General features: G+C 22.2%; 1 protein-coding gene across 1 annotated transcript in view; it reads right to left on the reverse strand.

Annotated features, from left to right (window-relative positions):
* Positions 1-25,003, reverse strand: part of LOC114123050 (RYamide receptor) — a 53,816-nt gene that overhangs the window by 20,166 nt on the left and 8,647 nt on the right. Inside the window, exons 2-3 of the mRNA XM_027985906.2 lie at positions 22,664-22,752; positions 324-482 (exon numbers count right to left, since the gene is read on the reverse strand). Coding sequence (XP_027841707.2) covers positions 324-462 — 139 coding nt within the window. The 5' untranslated portion in view covers positions 463-482; positions 22,664-22,752. The remainder of the gene's footprint in view (positions 1-323; positions 483-22,663; positions 22,753-25,003) is intronic.

Below are 25,003 nucleotides of genomic sequence, written 5' to 3' on the forward strand. Positions count from 1 at the left end.
CAAATGTACAATATATACATGAATATCAGACAATATTTGAGTCTTCGGAGATTTATAACTAGACATTTACAACCAAGATACCTATTAGTGTAATGTGTAAACTAACCTATGGTACAAAATAAAGTTAAATTAAATCAAGAACACTATAGTTAGTAAATATTAAAAATGTTATAATTACGCCAAAGATTTTTTGCAAAAAGGATATGTAGAAAAAAGTTAACTCTTTTTTAAAATATTAAATGTTCATTTTGTAGTTCGTGTGCACATTAGTATAAAAAATAATATTTGAGATAATAATAAATGATACATTTTTTTTTACTCACTTTCTAGATACAAATCCGTGTGATTAGTATAGTTACTATAATCATTGCATCTATCTATTGCTATCGAATTATTACTCTTTAGATTTATATATTCATCCAGCGATTCATTGCATACAATTTTGTAATTAATTTCATCCATTTTTTTCAATTCTTATAAATCTGAAACCAAAGTTATTTAACATTACTAGTTGATTCAAATTAAACATAATATTTAAATAACGTATCCTTATTATGAAGTTGAATAATATTAAACTATACATTATAACCATAAATATTTAAAAGTTACAGTAACTATAGGAGTTATTTAAACCTACGTATTCAGATATCTCAAAAAAATTATCTTGATACAAATTATCGTCAACTCTGTAAATAAATTATACATATTTGTAGTTAACGATTTGTTTTAATAGTATTATAGTTGAGTGTTATATTGTTTTTTTAAATTGATTTTTGACGTTGATTAATATTATTTCTACATGAAAACTAGAAAATCATATTTGATTATTAAACTTATTGTACTATAAATACGATAGCCAAAAATAAACATTCATTAAAGACAAAACAGTCAATACAACTTCTTAAATAAATATGCATTAAGAGGTTAGTATCATAATATTTTTTGAGTAGGTAGTATCAATCTTACAACTTTTAGAATAGGATTAACACTTTTAGAAAGTACCACTTTTCTAGCAAAGGTTTTTAGTGTGCTATTATGATCCATGAAATTATGTTTAACACTAGTAAAAGTAGGTAATCATAATAATTTATGGAAAAAATTCTATATTTGTGCGTTTATTATTTTAATATTAGTCTTATTAAACTCGATGTAATTGAATCACGTCTTTTGAAAGTGTCTTTTGTCTTATTTACATCTAAATAACTAATTACATTATTATCGTTGTAAGTCTTCTAAGGAATAAGTAATTTTTGTAATTTTGGCATTAATAATAAATTTAAAATGTTGCATGTATGGTATTTATTTTTGATTTAGAAAAGTTTTTGAAAACTGAGTTAGTCGAAAATTGTGGCTAACAATTTCGGTTTGAGTATGACTATAGATATTTTACATTATTATGTAGGTATACGTATTAATTTATTTGTAAGCAATCGTAAGTAATTGTGAAAATAAAAAATAAATTTGGTTGTTTAAAACATAAAAACAAACAAGTAAATCTATAATTATTTTTTGAAAATGAAAATGTTTTTAATTTAATATTTATTATAAATTTTCAAATATCTTATGAAAAAGCAAGTAATTATTATGTATCTAATACATTTTTATAAAAAAATAATTATGATTTTACAAAGTTTTGTAACTGGAATTATATTTGTATTAAAATTACACTGTGAATATTTTCTTCTACAGCCAATAGTATATAATATGTATGTATTAGGTTTGAGAGCATTTAAAATATGTATTGCTTTTATATACTATTATGAACTAATGGCACCAGTAATTTGAATTCCGGTCATAACCTATCCCGAGGAGTAAAAGTATCAAATTCTTGGATGGATACTCACACCTTAGTTATTGTATACGTGATTTTATGATATTTTCTGTTAAACATTAATCTGTATAATTTTTTTATCATAGAATTTACATTTATTACCGATATACATTTACAAATTTAAAATAGTTTCATTCTTAATAAAATATGCTTATCGGTTTTAAAAAAATCAATAAAAAAAAAAGGTAAGATTTGATGTATAAACTTTGTAGATGTTTAATTATTTTTAACATATTTAAATATTTAAACAACTAGAAATATAAAAATGAATTATAGTATATTCGGGCGAGTAGAATAAGATAATATTGTATCTTTTAATTGCGTATTATATTTTATGGTTCAAAATGATAATGTTAATATTTTTCTATCTTGCAAAACTGTTATTCATTTAAAGCTCAACATATTTTGAAGTAAGTGGTTGTTTGTCACATAAAAAATTGGTTTATGCAAAAGACTTAAATTGTTTTTGATTTACCAGCTACTACAATATGAATTTTATAACAAATGTATATAATGAATAATAAAACTACTTAAAAAAATATATATTTCAGCAAAAGTATAATCATTTTTTTTAAATTCATTAAACTAATAAAGTATATTTTCTGTCAAGTGACATAGCAAAAAAGTATATTTAATATTTTAAAATTTAATTTATATTTTTAAGAGGGTGTGCTGGAAAATATATTTTGTTTTCGTTAACTACCGTACACGCATATATTATTAAAGCAAATCCGTTCTTAGAATTTATTATGTTATGGTTGTGTGATTCGAATTAGGGTATTAGGGTACTATGGTCATATTGTACATAACCTATTATAATATTGTTAACATCAGGGATATTATATTCTTTAAAGCCATAGTACCGCTGCTATACGTAAGATGAAGTCAATAAAGACTTGAAAGAATTAAAACCAGATTGACATGAGGACCTAAACCAGGAGTATAATACTAAAGGGTGGAAGAAATTATTGGTAAAGCCAGAAAATGGCATAGATTGTATATAATGCTAAAAAAATAAAAATAAATATGCTGACATTAAAATAATATTTTTATTCTCGACATAGTTATAACTGTATGGTTTGTAAACCATGTACTGTAACTAATAACTTAAAACTACATAATTTAAAGATATTCGATTATTGAAAACAAAACTTCTATAGTTTTGAAGTTTGAATGATTTTCTTCATAATCATATGTATACTAAGTGAAATACGTACTAGCCATACTATAAGTTAGTTGTGGTATATAAAAGAAAAAGTCAATCCTACAAGTTTCTAATTTTAAGTCTAGACAGAAATAATATTAGTCAATAAACGAGGAATTCTCACTTGTGTCTTGTATTTTTTAAACAAAAGCTAAAATATTTCTTAGTTAATGAAATTCATTGGTTTTGTTGAGTGATATTAAAAGTTATTTCAATAGTACTGATTTACAAGATTTTATATTGTTGTGCTTAAATTTTAATTCTTTATAGTCACCTTTGATACACACACAATATACATGCACTAAAGTTTAGTTCAAACTATTTAGTAGTTAGTATAGTAAATAGTTAATTCTTAGGTAGTTAAATTTTTTTTTTTTAAATCATTGTTAAAAAATTGAAAAATATTAAGAATAAAATAATAATAATAATAAACATATTAGTTTAGTTTATACAAGTAAATAAAATGTTATTATCAGAAATAACAAAATATTATTGTTTTGTATAATTTTATTAATTGAAAATTATACATTTAGATTTTAACAAAAAATTATTTTTACTATAAGATTATTTTATTATATCAGAATTATGTTGAATTTTGTAGCATTTACTACATAGTTAGATTTAAATTTAATTTATCAACTTATATACATTGGATTATTAAACACGATATTGTTGTATGATCTTCAGTCAAAAGTTAGGTTTAGGTTAAACATTTTTTTTACATATTATTTTATTACTAGCTGACTCAACAGATGTTGTCCTGTCTTAATTATGAATATTAAATTCGAATTGGTATAATAATAATAAAAAAAATATTTCAAAAAAAAAGTGTTTATTATTCTACTGAATTCGAATTGGTATAATAATAGTTAAAGTATACTTGTTATTTTTTACTCGAGGTTTTTAGTAAAAAAATGTATTTATGTAGAATAAATATAACTATTACAAATATTAAGTTATTTTTATATGTTTATATTTATGACCAATACGGATGATCGATTAGAAATATAATTTTAAATAAAATCATAAACTAATACAGAAACAACAATAATTTCAAATAAAGTTTTTATAATCTAATATACTAATACAATTTGATTTACCGTTTGTATTATGATATGTTGAATTATATATATATATATACAACGTAGATTATTGAAAGTAATATTTATTTTTCATCATTAAAAAAATTAATAACGTGTTTTTTTTATTTTTTAAATAACATACTCGTAAAATTAATGTCATATCTTGAAAAACTATAAAGCAATATATACTTTAAAAATGGGCTACGATTCCCATGATATCATGTGGTTGAAATTCATTATCTATACATTTATACTTGAAACGATGAAAATATTTATCCACAAAAAAATAACTATTACCCCGGGTTACTTTTCAATTTTGTTTGTTTAGTAAAAAAAAAAAATAACAATTTACTACAGTAATATTTAAAAAATATACTATTTGATATTTTCTGCGATTCTCGAAAATTGAAATATTCAACCACAAAGACGTATTTATTATATTGCTATCGAATAGAAATTACGACTGGAAAATTCATAAGTTAATAATCGTTTAAAAATAATATTTAAATATATTTAAGATTTTATGTAGAGAGATGAATGATTTGGTTTTAAATTACAATGATATTTGTATATTTTTTATATTTTTATTTTTTTGTATCTGTCCCACGTTTATGAGAAGATAAACATAACAATTTTTATCTTTTAATTAGTCTTAGTAGATAATAGTATTTAACCAGTTCTGAGAAATTCCCTATAGACATTTTATAATATTAGGCATGTTAAGCTGAAAAACAGCAGAAAAAAGAATATTTTACTCAACACCAGTTTTAAAAAACTTCCTGTTTTGTTGTTATTCAAATATATACATATATATATTACAAACAAATACTATATTGTTACTAAATATTGATGATTGTGTCTAAACATTATACCTTTAGTATTTTCTGATTATTTTTTAGTTATTTATAGATATTTGATTTTTCCAATTTTCGATATAATATAAAATTATGATATCACATAATATGCTGATTTAATTATTGTTTCATCAAAATTACAACTAGTTTGAGTTATTTAGTTAGTTGAATAACTGTATTATTACAAAATATTTTTAGAAATAGAGTTGAACACACTACCTCTAGTTGGAATCTAAAATATTGATCATAATATACGCACATATTATGTTGATCAAAATATAACATTACAGTATATATATATTACAGTTTGTGATACGAGTTCGTATACTCAATGACAAGGTACTATTAAAACATACCTAACAGAGAGATTTCCTAAAATAATTTTTCATATTTTTTTTTTTGTTATCAAATTGTTTCAGATTAAAGTATAGTATTTTTTAACAGTATGTCGTTAACGACGATTTTGATAGAAAGAGTAACCAACTATAAGAAATCGAACAAAAAAATAACCAATGTGTATTATAGGTATAATTATGTGTTATAAAATTTTAAAAATTTTGTACAATATTATATATGTAAATATGTACATAGATTCATCTTTATATTATATTTATTTACCAAAAAAAAAATATTAAAATATAAAATACATAATTTTTAGTAACACGGCGTGTTAGATAGTCAAATTAGCTACATACTCGTATATATTCGTTAAGCTAAACACATAATAATTTTAAACGATTTGTTATGTATTTATCATTTTGAGAAGTGTATTTTAAAATTCGGTATGATGCCCAGTTTACAATCTTAAATATTCTAAAAATATAATTATATAAATATAACCGCGCTGATTAGCTGTATGATGCAAAGACCCACAGAATGCCATGCCCAATGTTATTGTTTAATAATCATTATTATTGTTATTCATTTAACGACGTTATATTATTAATATTATATTATAATATATTTCCCGGATAAAAGGGTTATGATAATATCATGTGAGAAAAATTTTTTTTTTATTATCGATAGGTATATTCATGAGAATTTATAAACACCTTAAATTATTATTATTTTTCGTAAGTATGATGTATATACACTTTATAGCATTTTATATTGGAAATAACTATAAGACAAAGAAACAGCCTCACATTTTGTAAACAACTAGCCACGGGGCGAAGCACGCTGGTGACAGCTAGTAAATAATATAAAATAAAAATTATTAAAAAATAAAAAATGTATAATACATTTCTAAAACGTATATATATTTTTTACTTTGTATTATTATTATTTATCGATTTATGAAGTTTTAATTTAATGTATATTTGAACATTTTTTTAATAATATTTTCCGTCATGTAGGAACTTACTCATGTACTTGTTTCTAACGTGTAAAAACTAATATACGTACCTTTTTTACCATGTAGGAACTTACAAATCACATTAGTTATTTTTATATTCATGTAGAAATTCACATCATATTTGTTGGAACTAATGTATGTAATTGTTTATTTGCTTAACTCTCTTGTAAGAACTTACTATTCCTCATTGATTTTAGTTGCAATATAATACAATATGTACTTACATCATTATATCGTTTTATAATGTAGATACGTGCTTAAGTTGTGCGATGAATAACTACTTGTTATTTTACATTATAATTCTTAGGTAATGGATTTCTTAACCAACGTTAAAAATATTAGACTAACCAACTCTAAGTTTTATTTGCCTAATGATCCGAACTCGAAATTGAAGTCCAGCTGCTGTACGCTCGTAAAGTAATTTAATTTAACCAATATCTTGCTCCCTTTTTAGAGTACGATTCTAAGACAGACTTATGGATCAATACTTCTCAGAAATTATTTAACAAGTATATTGACTAATAGTTGAATAACGATTGCTAATGGATTTATTTTATTTCTGAAAATTAAAACCAATTAAGTTTGTCCGTTGGTACATTCTATGAAATTCTCATCGAATATTTACATAGTACACACAGTGAATTTTTTTTGATATTAAATCCAAAAATCACTTAAAAAACTAATTGAATGAAAATTTGTGATTTTTTTATTAGTTTTTTAATTATTGATGGTACAATTTATTTAGTATTTTATTTATTTAACATAAAAAATATTTAATATTAATACTACAAGTATGTATAGCTCAATTAATATAACAAATAGAAATGTTCATACATATTCCCTAGCTATAAGCACACAGGGAGTCCAATTATTATTTATTTATTTTGCAAATCTTGATAGCAATACCATGTACATTTAAACAGTGTGCATGGTGACAAAAATAAATAAATATCACTATTTATGAAATAGACATGAATATACAATATTTTAATTTATATTTTTTTTTACAATTAATCAATTTAATAATTATTATTGGTACCTAATTAATTAAATATTTTTTTTCATCTATTTCTATTTATAAAACTTTTTGTTATGGCCACACGTATTGAGTTGATATATCAATAAGTTATCTTTATTAATATTGGTTTTCCATTGTATGTATATTAGTTTTTGATAATATAATATATAACATAACATAATATAATATATTATATAATATTTCTATTAGGTTAATTTTCTAAGGAATTTAGTCCGATCATTATTGATATTTTCTTCATTTTATTTTTGTTTCAATATAATTTATACTGTTATTCCATATATGTACTATATTTAAAAAAAAATTGTACATTATTCTTAGCAGATTCTTATATTGTAATATTATCATAAGTATTTATTGTACAATGGTAAAATAAACAATTTTAATATCGAGTATATTACTCAGTTCATTAGCAATATAAAAGTATTTTCTAATTGTTATTATAGTTTTAGTTTGAAATTTCTATTTTTATTGCTCATCGAAATATCGAATATTACACATAAATGTTAAGTGGATGTAACTTTATAATTTTAAATGTTTTTTTTTTTTTTTTTGATATCTAATTCTTATTTTTATTATATTCAATGTACGTATTGGTGTTACAGTAATATTATTTTATGAAGAGTAAACCTTTGGTTATTGGAAATATAATAAATATGGATTTTTGATAATTAAATGATAAATTATTGTTAGTAGGTATATCAATCATGATTGTCTATCAATCCTAAATTTGCTTTAGTTTTTACCTTATTTCAATTATCACCTTTAATAAGTATAACTAAATTATCAGTAAAAGCAATTAGATTTCAGTTTATTTCTAATTTTAATAATTTATCTAGATACATTCAGAATAGTATTGGACCCAAAACAGTTTCTCGGGGATACCGTATTTTTAATTGTTTTAATAATTTGCCAATTCATTTATTTTACTATTTGGTGTATATTATATTAATACCTATGATTTAAACCAAAAATAAACGCCCTTTTTTTCTATAAATTTTTTTGATTTTTATAATAATAATTCTGATATACTGAATTAAAAGCTTGTGCTGTATCTAAAAATATACCAAAACATAATTAACCACAATCAAGTGAAATTATTAAATATCAAATCATTTATGACATGTTTTTTAACTATACATTTTTGATAATTTTTCTATTACTTTAAATATTATAGAAACTAATGAGATTGGTTTATAATTTGTAAATTATTTTAATTTTTATCATAAGTTTTAAAGATTGAAGTTACAATTATTTATTCATATATATCTGGAAAAATAACTTTATACCTTACGGTAGCGTAAACTAAGGTAAATTAGTGAGAGGTTTTATTACAAGGTTCTACTACCATTATATATTCTGCTATAGTGATATTTTTACTAATAAATCCGATAAAATTTTATCAAAACCTGAAGATACACTTTTTTTTATTACCTACATTGTATAATATTCAGTAAAGCATTAATAGTTTAAACTATATTCATATATTTAGTTTTTTTTTCCTAGTATAATTTTACATTCTGAATGGAGTGATGAATGTATTGATTCCACAATGATGTTTTTTTTGTGCCTGTACACCATAACTTGTCAAACTAATGCTTTAATTTAAAACTTCAGAGGTGATTTCCGCTGGAAAATTGAATATCTTTGATGCATTATTATAAAAGTTAAAAAAAGAAGTTTCTAGCAGTCTTAAAAAGCGCTTGGGAAAACCACGAAAAAGTGATGATCAAACGGGAATTTTTACTCAAAACCAGTTTTTGACAAAATCGATTTTTTTAAATTGTTGTAACTCAAAAATGAATCTATGTTAAAACTTGAGATTTACACCAAATGTTTATATCTATACAAGGTTAAAATAAAAAGTATAATGGCTTTTGTTGAGCTATTTATAGACACCTAAAATTTTCGATTTTTCTAAGTATTTGTTTTTGAAATGTCAATAACAAAAATTTGGATGCCTAAAAAGATTGAAAATTTAATATAAGGTTTCTTATAAGTTTTTCTTATTTTAGTTTAAAAATAAAAAAAAAATTATAAATCACAATTTTTTTTCTAAGAGTTTAAAGTTCACATTTTTAAAATATGTTAAAATCGATAAAATTCGCAAGTTATTTTGTAGTTAAAAATTTATAAAAAGTGTTGTATGTATATCTAAAGTTAAAAACTCAACACAAGGTTTTCTTTAAGTAGCTATAGAGAAAACCCGTGTCATTACACAAAAAAAATATTACGTGCGTTTGAATTTCAAATTATTATGAAATGGCGATCGATAACGGTTTATTATCAAACATTTTTAAAGATTATTGTTATTATTCAAAAAGTATAAGTCATAGATACTTGAAAATTTCAGCAGTTATTTTGATTGGGATTTTTTATACATAATTTAATTTTAAATATATTTCGGTTATTTTTAAGCTATTAATAGGTATTTGAAATATTCGTTTTTTTTTTTTTTATAAATGTCGATAAATATTTTTTGGCTAAGTCAAAATACTTGAAAATTTAATACAAGAATGATGATCACTGATTTCGGAATCTAAAATTAAATGTAGGTTTTCATTATTAATCGTTTTATGATTATTTTACTATAATATTTTTTTATTCAGTTTTTATAAATATATGATCAATAGTAAAACGATTAGACATTAGTATACATATCATATACATGTATATGATCTAAGTTAGTATACATTTTTTTAGTGGTATCATTTATAGGTATAACTAAAATAACAAAATGTTGTAATAAAGTTCACTTTATAATATTATCCTTGATATAAATCGATTTATTAATCGAATTTTATATTCGAGAAAATATTATTATGACAATGCTACTATTGCATAAATAATCCCATTTTTGTATCACCTATTATTTGTAATCAATTAAGTATAATATCATTAACATGATTAACTTAACGCTTAATATTAAGGAATACAATACTATATTACAATTTTGGTTAAAATTATTTCTATAGGTAGTACCTATAAATAGAATATGAATTCGTCTATATTATGGTTTAATTGTACTGCTTTTGAGACAACATTTAGCTAATATAGACAATCTATATATTTCATTGTATTATTTAACATACTGGTAATTAACAACTGAATAAGTTTTATATTTATAAATCTTTTATAAAGTTGAAAAGTTATAACTCATTAAACATTTTTTATTAACTACACTTGTTAAAAATTGTAATATCTGAAAGTATAATATTATTTATAACTCTGAGATTATCGATTAAAATATCGTTTATATTATTGTTTATTTTATGTACAATATATTTAATTACACGAAACGAAAATAAAAGTAAAAATCAATAATAATAAAAAAAGATAATGGAAAAAAATAATGGAAACAACAACAAGTATCTATTTTAAGTTATTCCAATCATTTTCATTTCTAATTCTGTAGAATCTGGATTGTTCAATCTTGCGTACTGGAATATCGGAATTATTTGTTCATTCAAATTTAAATCCTTTATTGTCTTTTGCCAGAACTCTTCTATATTTTGTTATATGATCGTTATATAGAACCTTATTGATTGCCAATATTCACATATTTGTTTAGTTCTAGATTTATTTATCCTACTTGATACTTATAGTTCATTTTTATCTACTTTATTTGACAACCAAGCTATTATCTTCACATTTGTTTTATATTGTAACGATAAATGTTTGAAATCCGTGACTGACAACTGTATAATTGAATTCAAAAGGAAATTCCAAATAATATGAAGTTAGATAACCTAAAATATTATATTTTATTATCAATTTATTAAAAATTAGACTTAAATTTATTCAATTATAACATTTTATGTTACATAGACATTTATAATCATCTAAGCTTTCTAATCGATTGCAACTTAAAAATTTGTAACGGTAACCTATAACCTATTATAGCATTATAGTTAAATCGATATATTTCAAACAAAACCTTTTTTTTTTTTTTAATTTATATTTTATCATATGTTTATTATTTATAGCATTTTTGTAGATAATCTATACATATAAAAGTCAAAGTGGAAATCTTTGTTACGAGTTAGCTTCGAAACGCAAATATTATATTTCTAGCAATGAAATATTTTAATAGTTTGTAAGTTTGTTTTAACAATTTGTAATAACTATTGAGAACTTACTGTTTATTTTGAAACATAATTATTTTAGATTAAGTTAATTTATTACGTAATATCAAACTAAATTAATATTTAGTTATTTTAAAATTACTATTCAACTATTTTTATCTGGCATGACCGTACAAATATTAGAGATATGTTTTAGTTTTGGTTTAATGAATCAGTAGAATATATGAGTTTTAATTAGTTATTATAGTATGCATATAAATTGGCATCTAAGTATTGAATATATTATATCGGTGATCTTGCTTAGTTTAAGTAACGCATAATTTAGGATTATCTAGACTAGTTTAGTCTATCGGATTCGAGATATTCACAGAAAAAAATTGGGATGGAGTTATTAAAGCTGGAAACAGGATGACAGGCATATCTATACTTGGCCCATCCCTGTAACAAGAAATTTGACATTTAAAATTCTAATTGTTTTTAACCTACATCAAGAAACAGAGCTACAATTAACGCAAAAAATAAAATTGATAAAAAAAAAAAAAACAAATACCTGAACCGAACAATGGACCTTGCCCGTTTCACACATTAAAGTGTTTTTAATTAAATTTTTACTATTATATATAGTCTGACACCGAGTATAATATGTGGAAAATAAGAACCCTTGTCATTTTTTTATTTATTAAATAATTATCTAATACCATATTAAAATAATGTTATACTGAATATAAATTTATATTTTTTTATATACTCGTTTAACTCAACTAGGAATAATATTATCATAATATGTTTAATGTATTATGAAAAACAAACAGAAAGAATTAATTTATTTGTTAGTTTATGTTTTATGGATTAGGTATGTGTATTAATTTCAGATTGTCTAAATTAAATTAAATGGATAATATCTTTATTTATTTTAACTGTACCTTTATATATAGCATTTATTATATATTGCATTTCATTTCAGTTTAGTTGGTTTGAAATACTAATTAGCATAAGTGCAATGTGTATTATATAATGTACAATGAATATACACGTGTATATGCTAGGGATTTATATATTTTTATTTTATTTTATTTAATAGATATATTGCGAATCTAAAAATTTTTCCAAATACAAAATAAAAGTTTTTGAAATTATGAGTATTTATTTCATGTTACACTAAAATTGATGGTAAAAATTTAGTAAAATATAATGAAAATACGACTGTGGCTTTATTTACAATTTTAAATGCCACACATTATATATTATATTCATTATATTTACTGAATTCTGTTATTGTTCTTCTTTAGCATTCTATACAAATGACATTGTTTAATAAATTAATAATTAATTTGCTTTTTAATTTACAATTATTTTGGTTAAAGTTTTTTATATTTACAATCATACATTTTAATTAGGTTAAAATTATCATTTTTTTTTTTTTTTGAAAAAATTATATAGGTAGTTGATTTCTGAGATTCCGGTTGAATTTTGGTTTTGTTTCAAAGTTATGTATTAACCATATGACGCAATCTCAACTTTATGAATTAACGTTTGTTTTTAGAAACTTTATAAACATCATATTATGCTGTATATATTGATAACTTTAAAAAATATTAGATGTAGTTCTTAAACAAACATTCAGAAGTACAATGGTATAATATGAATAATTGATCAATATTTTCTTTTATACAATAGTATACTATCTCTAGTTTTTTTTTTTTATTAATAATCCTCAGAACATCGATTTCATTGAGGTTTCATTTTTTATTAGACATACCTCACGTATAAACACTATAAATACACACACACACACATATATTATATAATAGATATAGTATGTTTAGTATGTTATGTAATTATTTTTTTATTGTGTTTAATGATATCTCTTAGTCTATATTATAAAATAATAATACGAGTATTTCGAAAGTTTTAAATTATATTTTATTTTAAGTTTAAAGATATTATTGAATATGATATTTACTTATTACTTTTTCAACGTTTTAATATAGAATTATTTTGTTTTATAATATCAAAATGTCAAAAACAATAATTTACTTAAACACAACAATTCAAATATTTTACATAATTTTCAGCCATTTTTTGTATAGACTTATTATTTTTATTTGTGGATATTAAAGATAATTTATTTTCTTATTTAAAATGGTTTAAAATGCAAAACTTGTTTTAAGAAATATTTTCTTTTTTTAAGTTCTTTGTGTTTTTTAATTTTGCAAGAAAAATACTATCTAAAGGCACTACTTAAACATATGTTCATCCCTATTTTTTTATAAAATTGGTTTATCTAATTGATATACTTTGTAACATAATGCACTACTTTAAGGATTCATGTTTTAGTTATAAGTTTAACTATCATAATTTATTATATTGATATTTAATTAACAATTATGTTTGATTGACTTAAGTATGTATACTCAGTATGTATTGGTGTTCATGTGCGTTATTTTGAATCAAGTGTGTTTGATTTTATACAATTAATAATAAAATATTTTCAACATATTGGTAGATGAATTGGAAACTGACTCAAACCTACTCATAAGAAAGTATACTAAAATTGTTTTCTAATTAAACATTTCAAACAATCACTGATAAAAATTGATGAATTGACTATTAAATTTATAACTTATTAATTAAATAAAAGTATTTGAAATTTTTAAATTATTCGATAATTTAAGTATTTCTGAATTGACATTCTGTAATCTGAAAATAAATGTTTTCCAATACGATGTATGTAAAATAAATCTCACATCATTTTTTCCCACTTGAGATAGGATAACGTATGTTTTTTTACAAAAGGAATAGCTAACTCATGATATATATGGATAATATGGAAGGTACCTCAACTACGTTGTAGTACTATCACAAAATAGGGGTATTACCATACTGATTTTTATTTATAACCGTAATGAAACAGTGTTTATCTGATTTCCTTTATATGTACTGAATTTCGTCAAGATTATTGATGTTTAAATCTACTGTTGAATTTGCATTCTAAAAATTGATACAAATATCCTCTAAAATCGGAAATATATGAAATTACTAACATTTTGAATTATTCACAGTATTTTACCTTAATGAAAAAATTGAATGCTTTTAATACAACAAAATTTATGAAATCTATTGCAAGAAACTGGTAAATTAGTTGAATTATTTTCAAAGATATTTTGGTATGTATTAATAATACATGAACATTTAATGCTCGAAGTAAAACTTTGGTTTCCATTAAACTATTTCCTAATCTGTCACTTGCAATTTCGTTCAATCACAATATGTTATTGTTGCTGTTAAGTCTAAATTCCATAATAATATAATTGACTTGTCCGTTGTTCGGTCAATTTGCGCTGTAGAAATTAAGACAATCCTTTCAAATATTTATCTTGAAAATATAGAATCGCAACATTCCATTGAAGGCACTTTTTCTACAATTTACTATATAGATCAAAAACAACAATTAATTTTAAGTGCTTTCTTATGACTATGATTATTACTATAACTTTTAAGTTATTAAATTTATATTTGAGTAATACTAACTTATACAAATTGTGCAATATTAAAGATAATAGTTTAATGGTTTTATTACAATTAATGAATTAAAAATAAGCATTATGTCACATGATGAAATTAAATATAGTAACGCTTATACAATATCTCTACATATATGATTCCATACATTTTTTAATTGATATGAATCAATATTTCAGTGGTTATTTCTTAAAATAAATTCAATTAGCTATCTTAGAGATTTTTCAATATAAGTATTGAAATATTACTAAACGATTAATGTATGTTTTGCATTAATGTTATAAAAGTATATAAATAATTTAGAAACAATATATTTAGATTTATAATTATGTTGAAATAACAAATTATATTCTAATATATTACTGGTATCTATTCATTTGAAATATAATATGGTTAATGGTTATTAGAGAAATATTATTAAAATCCTGTTAATCACGTTGCTTTAAAAATATGTGTGCGTTGCTTAATTAGAAAATTTAGGCTGATAAACCATCACTGCTCAGAACATTTTTCGTATACTATGATAATATCAATAAATTCAAATTTAACATATCCAACACAGTGACTTACTGACTTATTCGAAAACTGTCGTACACCAGAACGGTACCCACCTTTAATTTTTTTGAATAAAAATATTAATAAATGTAAGATTCATATTAAAAAGTATTTTATATTTTATATATACGATGTATAGTTGTTTTCAAAGCTTATTAAATCTCACTTCAGTAACTGCTTACTATTTGAAAAGAAAACTAGAAAATAATTCAAGAATCTTGTTCATAAATAAAATGTATTATTTCAATATTCATATGCACATACATAATGTAATCTATATTTATTGATCTCGAGTGTTAATTCTAAAAATAATAATCTGCACAACTTCTGCAATATAATATAACATTAAAATAATGTCGATTATACTGTTTATAGTAGGTATTTAAAATAATTATGTCAAATTGCATACGAAATTGATTAATTTAATGGTTCACTAAAATTCAATAGATTAATTATTGGCAATTAAATCATGTTTAAGGACCATTAGCTCACTATTGATTAATTTTATTTTCATTCAATGTTTGAAGATTAACTTCCTTAATAAACGAGTTGAGCGTGGGAAGAAATAAAAACATATTACTTTGTAGCAAATATTTAGCAGATTTGTCTATCTAATACTTATAAAATTACCACAGTTTTTATTGTTTTTTTTTTTTGTCTAAGTTATTTTTTTTTTACATTATAAATAATAAATTGAGTAGACATAATTCATAAAATAAAAAAATATATTGAAAATAAAAGGTGAATCCATTCAACTCAATATTAGGTTTTTATTGTACTTAGTCATTGGGTATCGTCAAAAACAGTAATTTAACGAAATTCAATGTGGATAATTATGATTTATTATAAATAATAAATTATAATGTACTTTTTTCACTTTATACCAATATTTAAATCGTCATTAACACACATACCAATAATTCAATAATTATATGTATAATTTTATATTACCTACTGTTCCTTCAACTAACTAAAATTTCTCATAGGTACTTCAATTATTTTATGAATAGAAATGTCACTATCATTGAAAAACTAATGTAATTTATGAGGCTTGGTAATCGTGTTTTCCCACAGACGTTCATACAAATTCTTTATTTTTTATCCAACTAATATCGATAACAAATAAATTTGGAATAAACGTTTGTTTAGGCATATTATGTACTATGGAAAAATGGATAAAATTAAATGTATGGATTACCGATATTATAAAATATCCATGCATTCGTTGAAACATTTAATATTATTTTACTTACTTAATAGGTACCAAATCATTATGGCAAAGAATCGTAGTTGATTGTAGTTCGATCAGTATATGTAATGTGTAAATAAGTTGTATAATTTTTTTTTTAATATTAATTTTATAAGTATAAAATAGATTTTTTGAAAATTTAAAATTGGCTATGATCCAAACGTATTATTTTCATTAATTTACACTTTTTTATCGATTTTTTTATTCTTCTATACCTATATCATGGAAAATAGTAATATTATTTAGCTTAACATAAAAGCAATAGATTTTTGGATAATTTACAGAAATAATTCGTTTTGGTATAGTTGATGATTGGTGTATATTCTTTTAATATGGGCATATTGGACAATAGTACTTTTTGAGATAAAACTGGAAAAAGTACTTTTTGCTTATTTTAATGTCATTTTTATGTATGGAAAAGGTTAGTTTTGGATTGATAAGTAATTTTTAAAAGCAAATTTTTATCTTGAAGTATGCTTGGTGATATGGACTGAATAATAGAGGTTTACATTCATTCATTTTTTCTATAGGTACAATGACTGAATTCAAATTTAACACTTCCATTACAATAACTCACTCAACACCTACTGTACAGCTGAGCTGTATTCACTTTCTTTTATCACTTTTTATTGATGTAACTGCTAAACATCATAATGTGTCCATATTTTTTACTTACATTTATTAATTAATGTGTTTAACGTTATAAATAATAATTAAGTATAAATTTAAAAATAGTTGTACATTTTACCTTGGTTAATTTAATATAACATAAATATTACTATAATGAATTAGCGTTACAATTTAAACTTATTAGAAAATTCAATTTAAATCAATAATATTAAACTTATTATAAATTATTACCAATTTAGTAAATAATTGTTAAGTTAAGCTATATGAGGAATGGTGGTGAATTGGTCTTCACACATTTAAAGCCAGATTCACACAACTGGTGTACTTAGGCCAATATTTGGTACTGGTGGTTACTTGCCATGCTGTCGGATCGGCATACTTGTACAATTATTTATCACTGGTGCCGTTCCACCGCGTATTATACAGAGACAATTAAATAGTATTTCTCAAACAAGATTAATATAAAAATACCTGGCATCTGAACATCGTGTACTTTATAGTACAAATGGAATATAATATTTCTATGAAAATTTAAAAAAACATAGCTTTTGAACATTTTCTTTCAAAATATTTATCTTATTTATCAAATATTCACATACTTTAAAACTTTAAGCGAGATGAAGAAAGTATTGGTTTTAATATTATGTAAGTTTTCATAGTGAATTTTTATTGTAGAACGTGTATTCAGATCTCAAATTCGCGTGGGATATATTTTCTAGTAGATAATTCAATTTAGTCTGTAATGTTTTAGTAAATATTTCACAGTGTTTTCAAAATAATCATCAGTAAAATATATAATACTATTTATGTAAAACCGGTTTTTATTACCAAATTATTTTTACATTGTAATTCAAAAACAAATAACTGTGGATATTTTAAATTTAACTAAATCAAATTCATTAAAGTTTAAATTTTATACATAGCCGTATTCCCACAACTGCTGTACTAGGCTAATATTTGGTGATGGTGGTTACTTGCCTTGCCGTTGGGTCGGCATACTTGTACAATTATTTGTCACTGGTTCCGTTCCCCAAGGTAGTTGGTAAATGTGATACAATTCAAAGAAACGGCTAATATACTTGTATTATTTGTCAAGTACGTCATTCCTGTGAACACCGTACACGTGCACTGGTCGAACGTACAACTATTGGCGTACTTGACAAGTACACCAGTCGTGGGGATGTGGCTTAAGGTTTACAAATTTAATAAAAGGTTTTTCATATTTTTTTTTTTTTTATCAACGGTTTAAAAATTAAATTTAACATAAAGCAGATTAAATGCCATCTATAATATAATATAATATTTAGTCTAAAATAAAAGTTCGATATGGAAACTAAATATTGATGTATTCAAATGTGGTTTTTAACCTAACATCTTAAGAACTGATTTAAAATTAAGACATTTTATTATAATAAACACATATTTTTGATTAAGACGTATCTATATTTATTAATTATTTTTATGATAATGTTTAAGATTAACAGTTCTGTATTTATATTTATAATTTTAGATATTTGAAGAATTATTAATTATTAGATACATAATAAAATATACTAACACTTTTATAATATTTCAGATATAATCCTACCAACAATGCTTAAACCAATGTGTTCTAATATTAGTTCCTATTAAATCACCATTAAAAAATGTTTTTATCTGGTGATCAGACGTAAAAAAACCATAAATCTGACTTTACCAAAAATATTATTATTTTATAATTTACGTATGATAGGTTATGAATGGACTCACTTCTTATTCATTAACTGTGTTTGATCCTGATTAAGGTCAAACGTAGGCATATATAACTTCTAAGACTGGGTAGATAAACCACGAAGACATTTATAAGAAATTAACACTTAGTTCCCATTTCGATATACCTAGTAGGAAATAAATAACGAAATGATCTTAATTGTATAAAATCAAATACACCTGTAAGTTGTAGATAGTATATTTGGCCGTTCTTTAATGTCAATGGTCGAGTTCGTTGAAAGCATAAATTTACATTTTATTATTTATTCATGGTGGTATAAAAATATTTGAGTAAAAAAAAAAAAAAAAACCTTTAAAATGGTTGCTTGTCTGTGTATGTTTTCTCTTCCTTTAGAACTATAAACAATATAAACAGCTTTATATTTTTTACGCAACAAAATATAACATTTTTTATCATTTTTAATTTCAGAAGCTTATAATTTTCTTTAAATGACAAACAATATGTTATGTATAAAAAATGTGATATTTGTAAAAAAAAAAATATTGGATGTACCTATTACGTAATATAATTCCCCTGAAATTTTTTTTTTATATATTATCATAATTAATAATATATTATACTGAATTAAAAAGTGTAAGGAAAAACCAACATATTATTTAAATTTTTTCACAAAACCATTGAGTCTGTCGATGAAACAAGATTTTAAGGAAAGCTCTTTGTATGATGTGTATACATTATTGATGTGTATTAATCTTGTGGTTTTACAATTAGTAAAAGTTTTTGAGAATTAATAATAATGTAAGAATTATTAGATGGGATTACTTTAGTTCGAAAGATTTATTTTTGTAAGTGATGGATAAACGTATTGTGCATTTAAAAAAAATTGATTGAATAATATCACCATAACATTATACCTTTTTGGAAAATACATATTGTTTTATTTTTCAAACATTAGAATACCTTTACAGTAGGTATAATAATCATTATAAATTTTAATAGTATTTAAATAAAGAAATACAAATCAGGTAGGTATACGTTTTATTATTATAACTTATTAATGAGGTAATTATGTAATAAATTATAAGGTTAGCCAAATTTATTAAATGTATTATTTCTTATTTTTTAACATAATTAACAATTCGTTTGATGTTATTTAAATATATTTGACCACGTCTGTTTAAATAAAATATAATAATATATAATATAATATAATAATGCTTGAAAAATGCTAATTTTATGTTTATTGTTAACTTTTAATAAGGGTATAATTAATATAGATAATAAAACAATTAAAAATAAAAAGTTTAAAGACCTTTTAGTGAAAAGTTTATCCATGTGGACGTAGTTTCCTTCCAACTTGCTATTAGGTAATTTTGTATAGGATTAAAAATAAATTTTAAATTCTGAGTAGAGCAATGAATGTATAAATTTTATATTGATGTATGTTTATTTTGTATTGTAAAATCATTTTGTGACAGTAAATTTTTTTTTTTTTTTTGAAAATGGGGGTGGTTCTAGGTAAAAAAACTGGATTTATTCGATACATTGGGAAGTCAGGAGTAAAAATTTCTCTAAATAATTAATTTTATAATGGAAAAACATAAAAAAAATAGAGGAACTAGGATATTTACATAAATCTAATTTCCGATAAAATCAATTTTGTTGTTTTGGAATAATTACTTAAAAACGAATAAATAGATACTTGAAATAATCATAAATTTTTTATATAATTATTTTTTTTTTACAATGAAATTTTCAAAATGTTAATATTATAATAATAATAATATTTTATATTATGTCAAAATCAAATTATTTATATGTATGATACAATTAACTAATATATTTAATGTTCATTAAAATTATTTAATAATTTTTTGAAAATACAAAAGTATCTTTTTTACTATAAATATTTATTTGCATAACAATAACACTAAATACCTGTATTATTTTGAAAGTTAAAAAGATTGAAATAAATCAGTTATATTAGTTTTAAAGCTATTGTTTACACTATTATAGTTTTCCGTATATTTTATATTATATCGTATAATGAATAACATGTGTTTATTCATCAAATGAGTACCTCCTAATCATTTAATTATGTTAAATTAATTACCATTGATGTAATATTTAATAAAAATTAAAAATATTTATATATATTATTCTAAATGTAAGTACTTTGAGCAAGAAAACTATTTTATAACTGATTCAGATGATGTATTATAGATGTTTATAATTTTGAATTTGTTAAAGATTATTATCATATTATAATTTACTAATAGTTTTAAATGTTTTTCCTTTTTTTTTAAAAAAAAATATAATACAAGAATAAATTCATATATCTTATAAATATGTGAATAATTGAGTTTTATTGTTGTAAAACTACTCAATAATAAAATATAAAATACATAATATAAATCTAAAATTTAATAGAAAAGTTACACATTATTTTACAATAATTCAAACATACATTTCCTATGTTTATACCTGTACCTACTTTTTTCAATCGCATATTACGTGAAGTTTTGAACATTTTTCACCAATAAGTGTTTTACAACAATAAAAATGTATGCTTATAAAACCAATGTAATTTTCTAACTGTATTCACAAAGGCTAACATATTCCACGAATTTGAAACGGTATAAAATTATTTTCATAAACAAATCATACTATATTATCAGTATAGATGTTAGTAACCTAACCTTACCTATAATAATATATTAGGTATATTACATTATCTAGAATTGAAAAAATAATTATATTTTTGTAAAACATATTCCTATTTTATTGCAGAGTCATTTAATTTTTTACACATTTTACTGTATATTTATTTACGTTTTTGATATTTTCATTATAAAATAATAAAAAACAGTTGTTGTTCTACAGTGTAGTTTAATAAGTCTTAATTATATCACATTATTTAGTAAGTTACTTTAACGATTAACAAATGTATTAAGTTTTAATTCAATGATACATCGTGATATCATATGAACATAATTAATGAGCCCAAACATTTTAAAAACTCCATTGTATATATAAAATAATAGTTTGCCTATGTAATTATAACAAGTTTCAGACTGTAAGATAAATATATATATATTTTTTTAATTTCACTTAATACAACTTATGTGCATTGTGAGACCTAAAAACCTCCTTCGTTAAGAATTAAAGCTGAATTTAATGTAACCACTGACCAAAAAAAAAAAAAAAAAAAAAACAGCACATATACACTAAATGTATCAAAACCACAGAGCGATTGCTCTGGTTAGAATCTAAAATAACATATTAATAAATTCATATCTAATATCTATATTCCATATATGTATATTTGATTGTCTGTGTGTTTATAAATAAAATAAAATATTTACGAAATTTCACACATTTAAAATACTCTGATTGTGTTTTGTTGAGTATTATTTTTGAATTATTTTATACATTAACAATAATTACATATGTATTTATTAAACTATTATATTTTTAAGTTATAAATGAAATTTTTAATTACGTATTGTATATTATTATTATTATTTTTAGTTATTTTGTAACGAATTACCTCTCTTTAGTGACTCGCGATGTAGACTTTATTCATTGTTCTTTTGACGTTTCCTTCTACTATCAATAGTTTTATTTGTCTGTATTAATCTGAAAAATATGCAAACATTATAATAATTGTAGTTGAATTATTTTTTTTTATTTATTATTGAAGTTTAAAATATCTACTTAACAAATAATCACAATAAATTGGAACGCACTATTTTTAAAATTCATTATATCTAGAACTGTGTATGCGATTATTTAAACACGAAAATACTATTGTCTATTGCTAATGAATTAATTAAAGTGAGATTGAAGTTATATAAATTATATTCTGCGATATTTTATTACTAGTCGGTGAACAGTTTCTATAATTTTATATATTTTAAGTCTCTTGAGAATCATTATACATTTTGCTAGAGATAGAAGCAATAAGTTAGATAGAAGTCTGAGTACAAGCATAGCGTTGAGATGGTTTGATACGATCCCAGATGTGTACACCATCTTTTCAAATGAACCTTAACAGAGATTTATATAACATTAGTTTGTGTGAATCGAAAGTTTGGATTTTAAATTGGTACGTATTGTATAGAGCCTGGTATTGAATACCTATTTTGCCTTGTGTCGTAACTGGCCAAAAAACTTGTAAGTATGTGGAAAAAAAGTTCAATAGCTTAGTTTTCGTGTTTTTATAGTAATAACTTATATTATCTAATAGCTACACACATAGAGATGATAAATAAGATAATAAAAATATGACTTCCGTTTAAATAACCATTATAATTACATGTATTTGACTTATCTCATTTAGAAATTGTCTCAAGGTATAATATGTTCTACTCAAACAAAATACGTGATTCGTTTGATTGGGGTTAAACTTAAAGAAAACTTGTTTATGATTTATTGTTTTCCAAATTATTTAGCTATATCTTCCTTCAAGTCTACAAATAGTTTAGGGACTATTATGATAATATAATAAATAATCCGTAGTATATATTTTTTAAATGTATCTGTGGGTAAATTAATTAAAAGGAAAAAACTGATTTTTTCAAAAAATATTGATGTTTTTAGAAAAATGTGCTTATTTTAACAAAATAATAGTTATTTTAAATATTTTTCTAAATAGATAACAATAAAAGATATTAGGTACCGAAAATTAAACAAAATCAATTTATTTTTTGTTTGTGAAACAGTTTTGGCTCCTTCCATGCTTGTATGTACATTGTATATATATATATATTTTTTCGATTTATGTAATAAACAATTTTTGATTTTGGGTAAAAAGATTTTTTTTCATATAATTATAGTCTAGAAACATTATAGTTGTTAAGTTTTAATATTATTAATTACACCAATACATAAATGTATATTTTATTGTAAAAATTAATACTTTTATTTGATATAATATGTAGTATAATGAAGAATTTTGTATGATAATATTACATAATCAGGAAAAACAGAAATGTATTACTGTTTAACGTGTTTTGTACAATAAGGTTGCATACAATTTATAATGGTATAATGGCATATATATATATATATTGTTCATGAAGCATTTCATAAATGAATGGGACTATTGAACCTTTATTCTTCAAAATACGTAAGACTAAACATGATATTATAAGAAATACAATTTTACAAATTATAAGCTCATAAAAAAGGGAACTGTTTAATGGAATTTTATTTATAAAAAAAAAATATATTTATATATAAGTACCTACGGAAAATTATATCTTTGCCCTTTATGGTATTTCACAATTATTTTAAAGTGTATTTGATGTGGATATTATGTAAATAAATAATTTTTTCCATGTATTTTAAAATACAAAACTTATATTCAATTATAAAGAAATTACAGTTTGGTTACCAAAAACGTTATAAACTGCATTATCAAAATAAAAACGTTAAGCAAGTGGGTATCACTCTACTTTATAATAGGTGTCAAGTGGGTCACTGTTATAGGTGTGTTAAATTTAAATTCAATCATATATCATTAAACACGAAAAACAATTCTGAGCGAAAACATTCTGACAGCCTGCAACATCACTAAGTAGGTTATATACAATTTTAGGTTATATGATATATATTTTTATACCTAAATAAGCTAATTCAGTAATTTATTATATTTTTTGTATTTAATTATTATAAAAATATGAATGTATACCATATTATTGTACTAACTTATATAACTTAAAATCGAATAACATTTTTTTGTAATTACATATAGTAAAATCCTTAATAGCATTATAAATGTTAAAGTTTAAAATTATACAAAAAATGTTAATGATTTATAATAAATAATTATCATCGTTTTTCATTATTTTCTTTAAAAGTCTAAAAAATATATGTTTGTGTATTT

This window comes from Aphis gossypii, chromosome 2, assembly GCF_020184175.1.
Source record: "Aphis gossypii isolate Hap1 chromosome 2, ASM2018417v2, whole genome shotgun sequence".
Taxonomy (NCBI): Eukaryota; Metazoa; Arthropoda; class Insecta; order Hemiptera; family Aphididae; genus Aphis; species Aphis gossypii.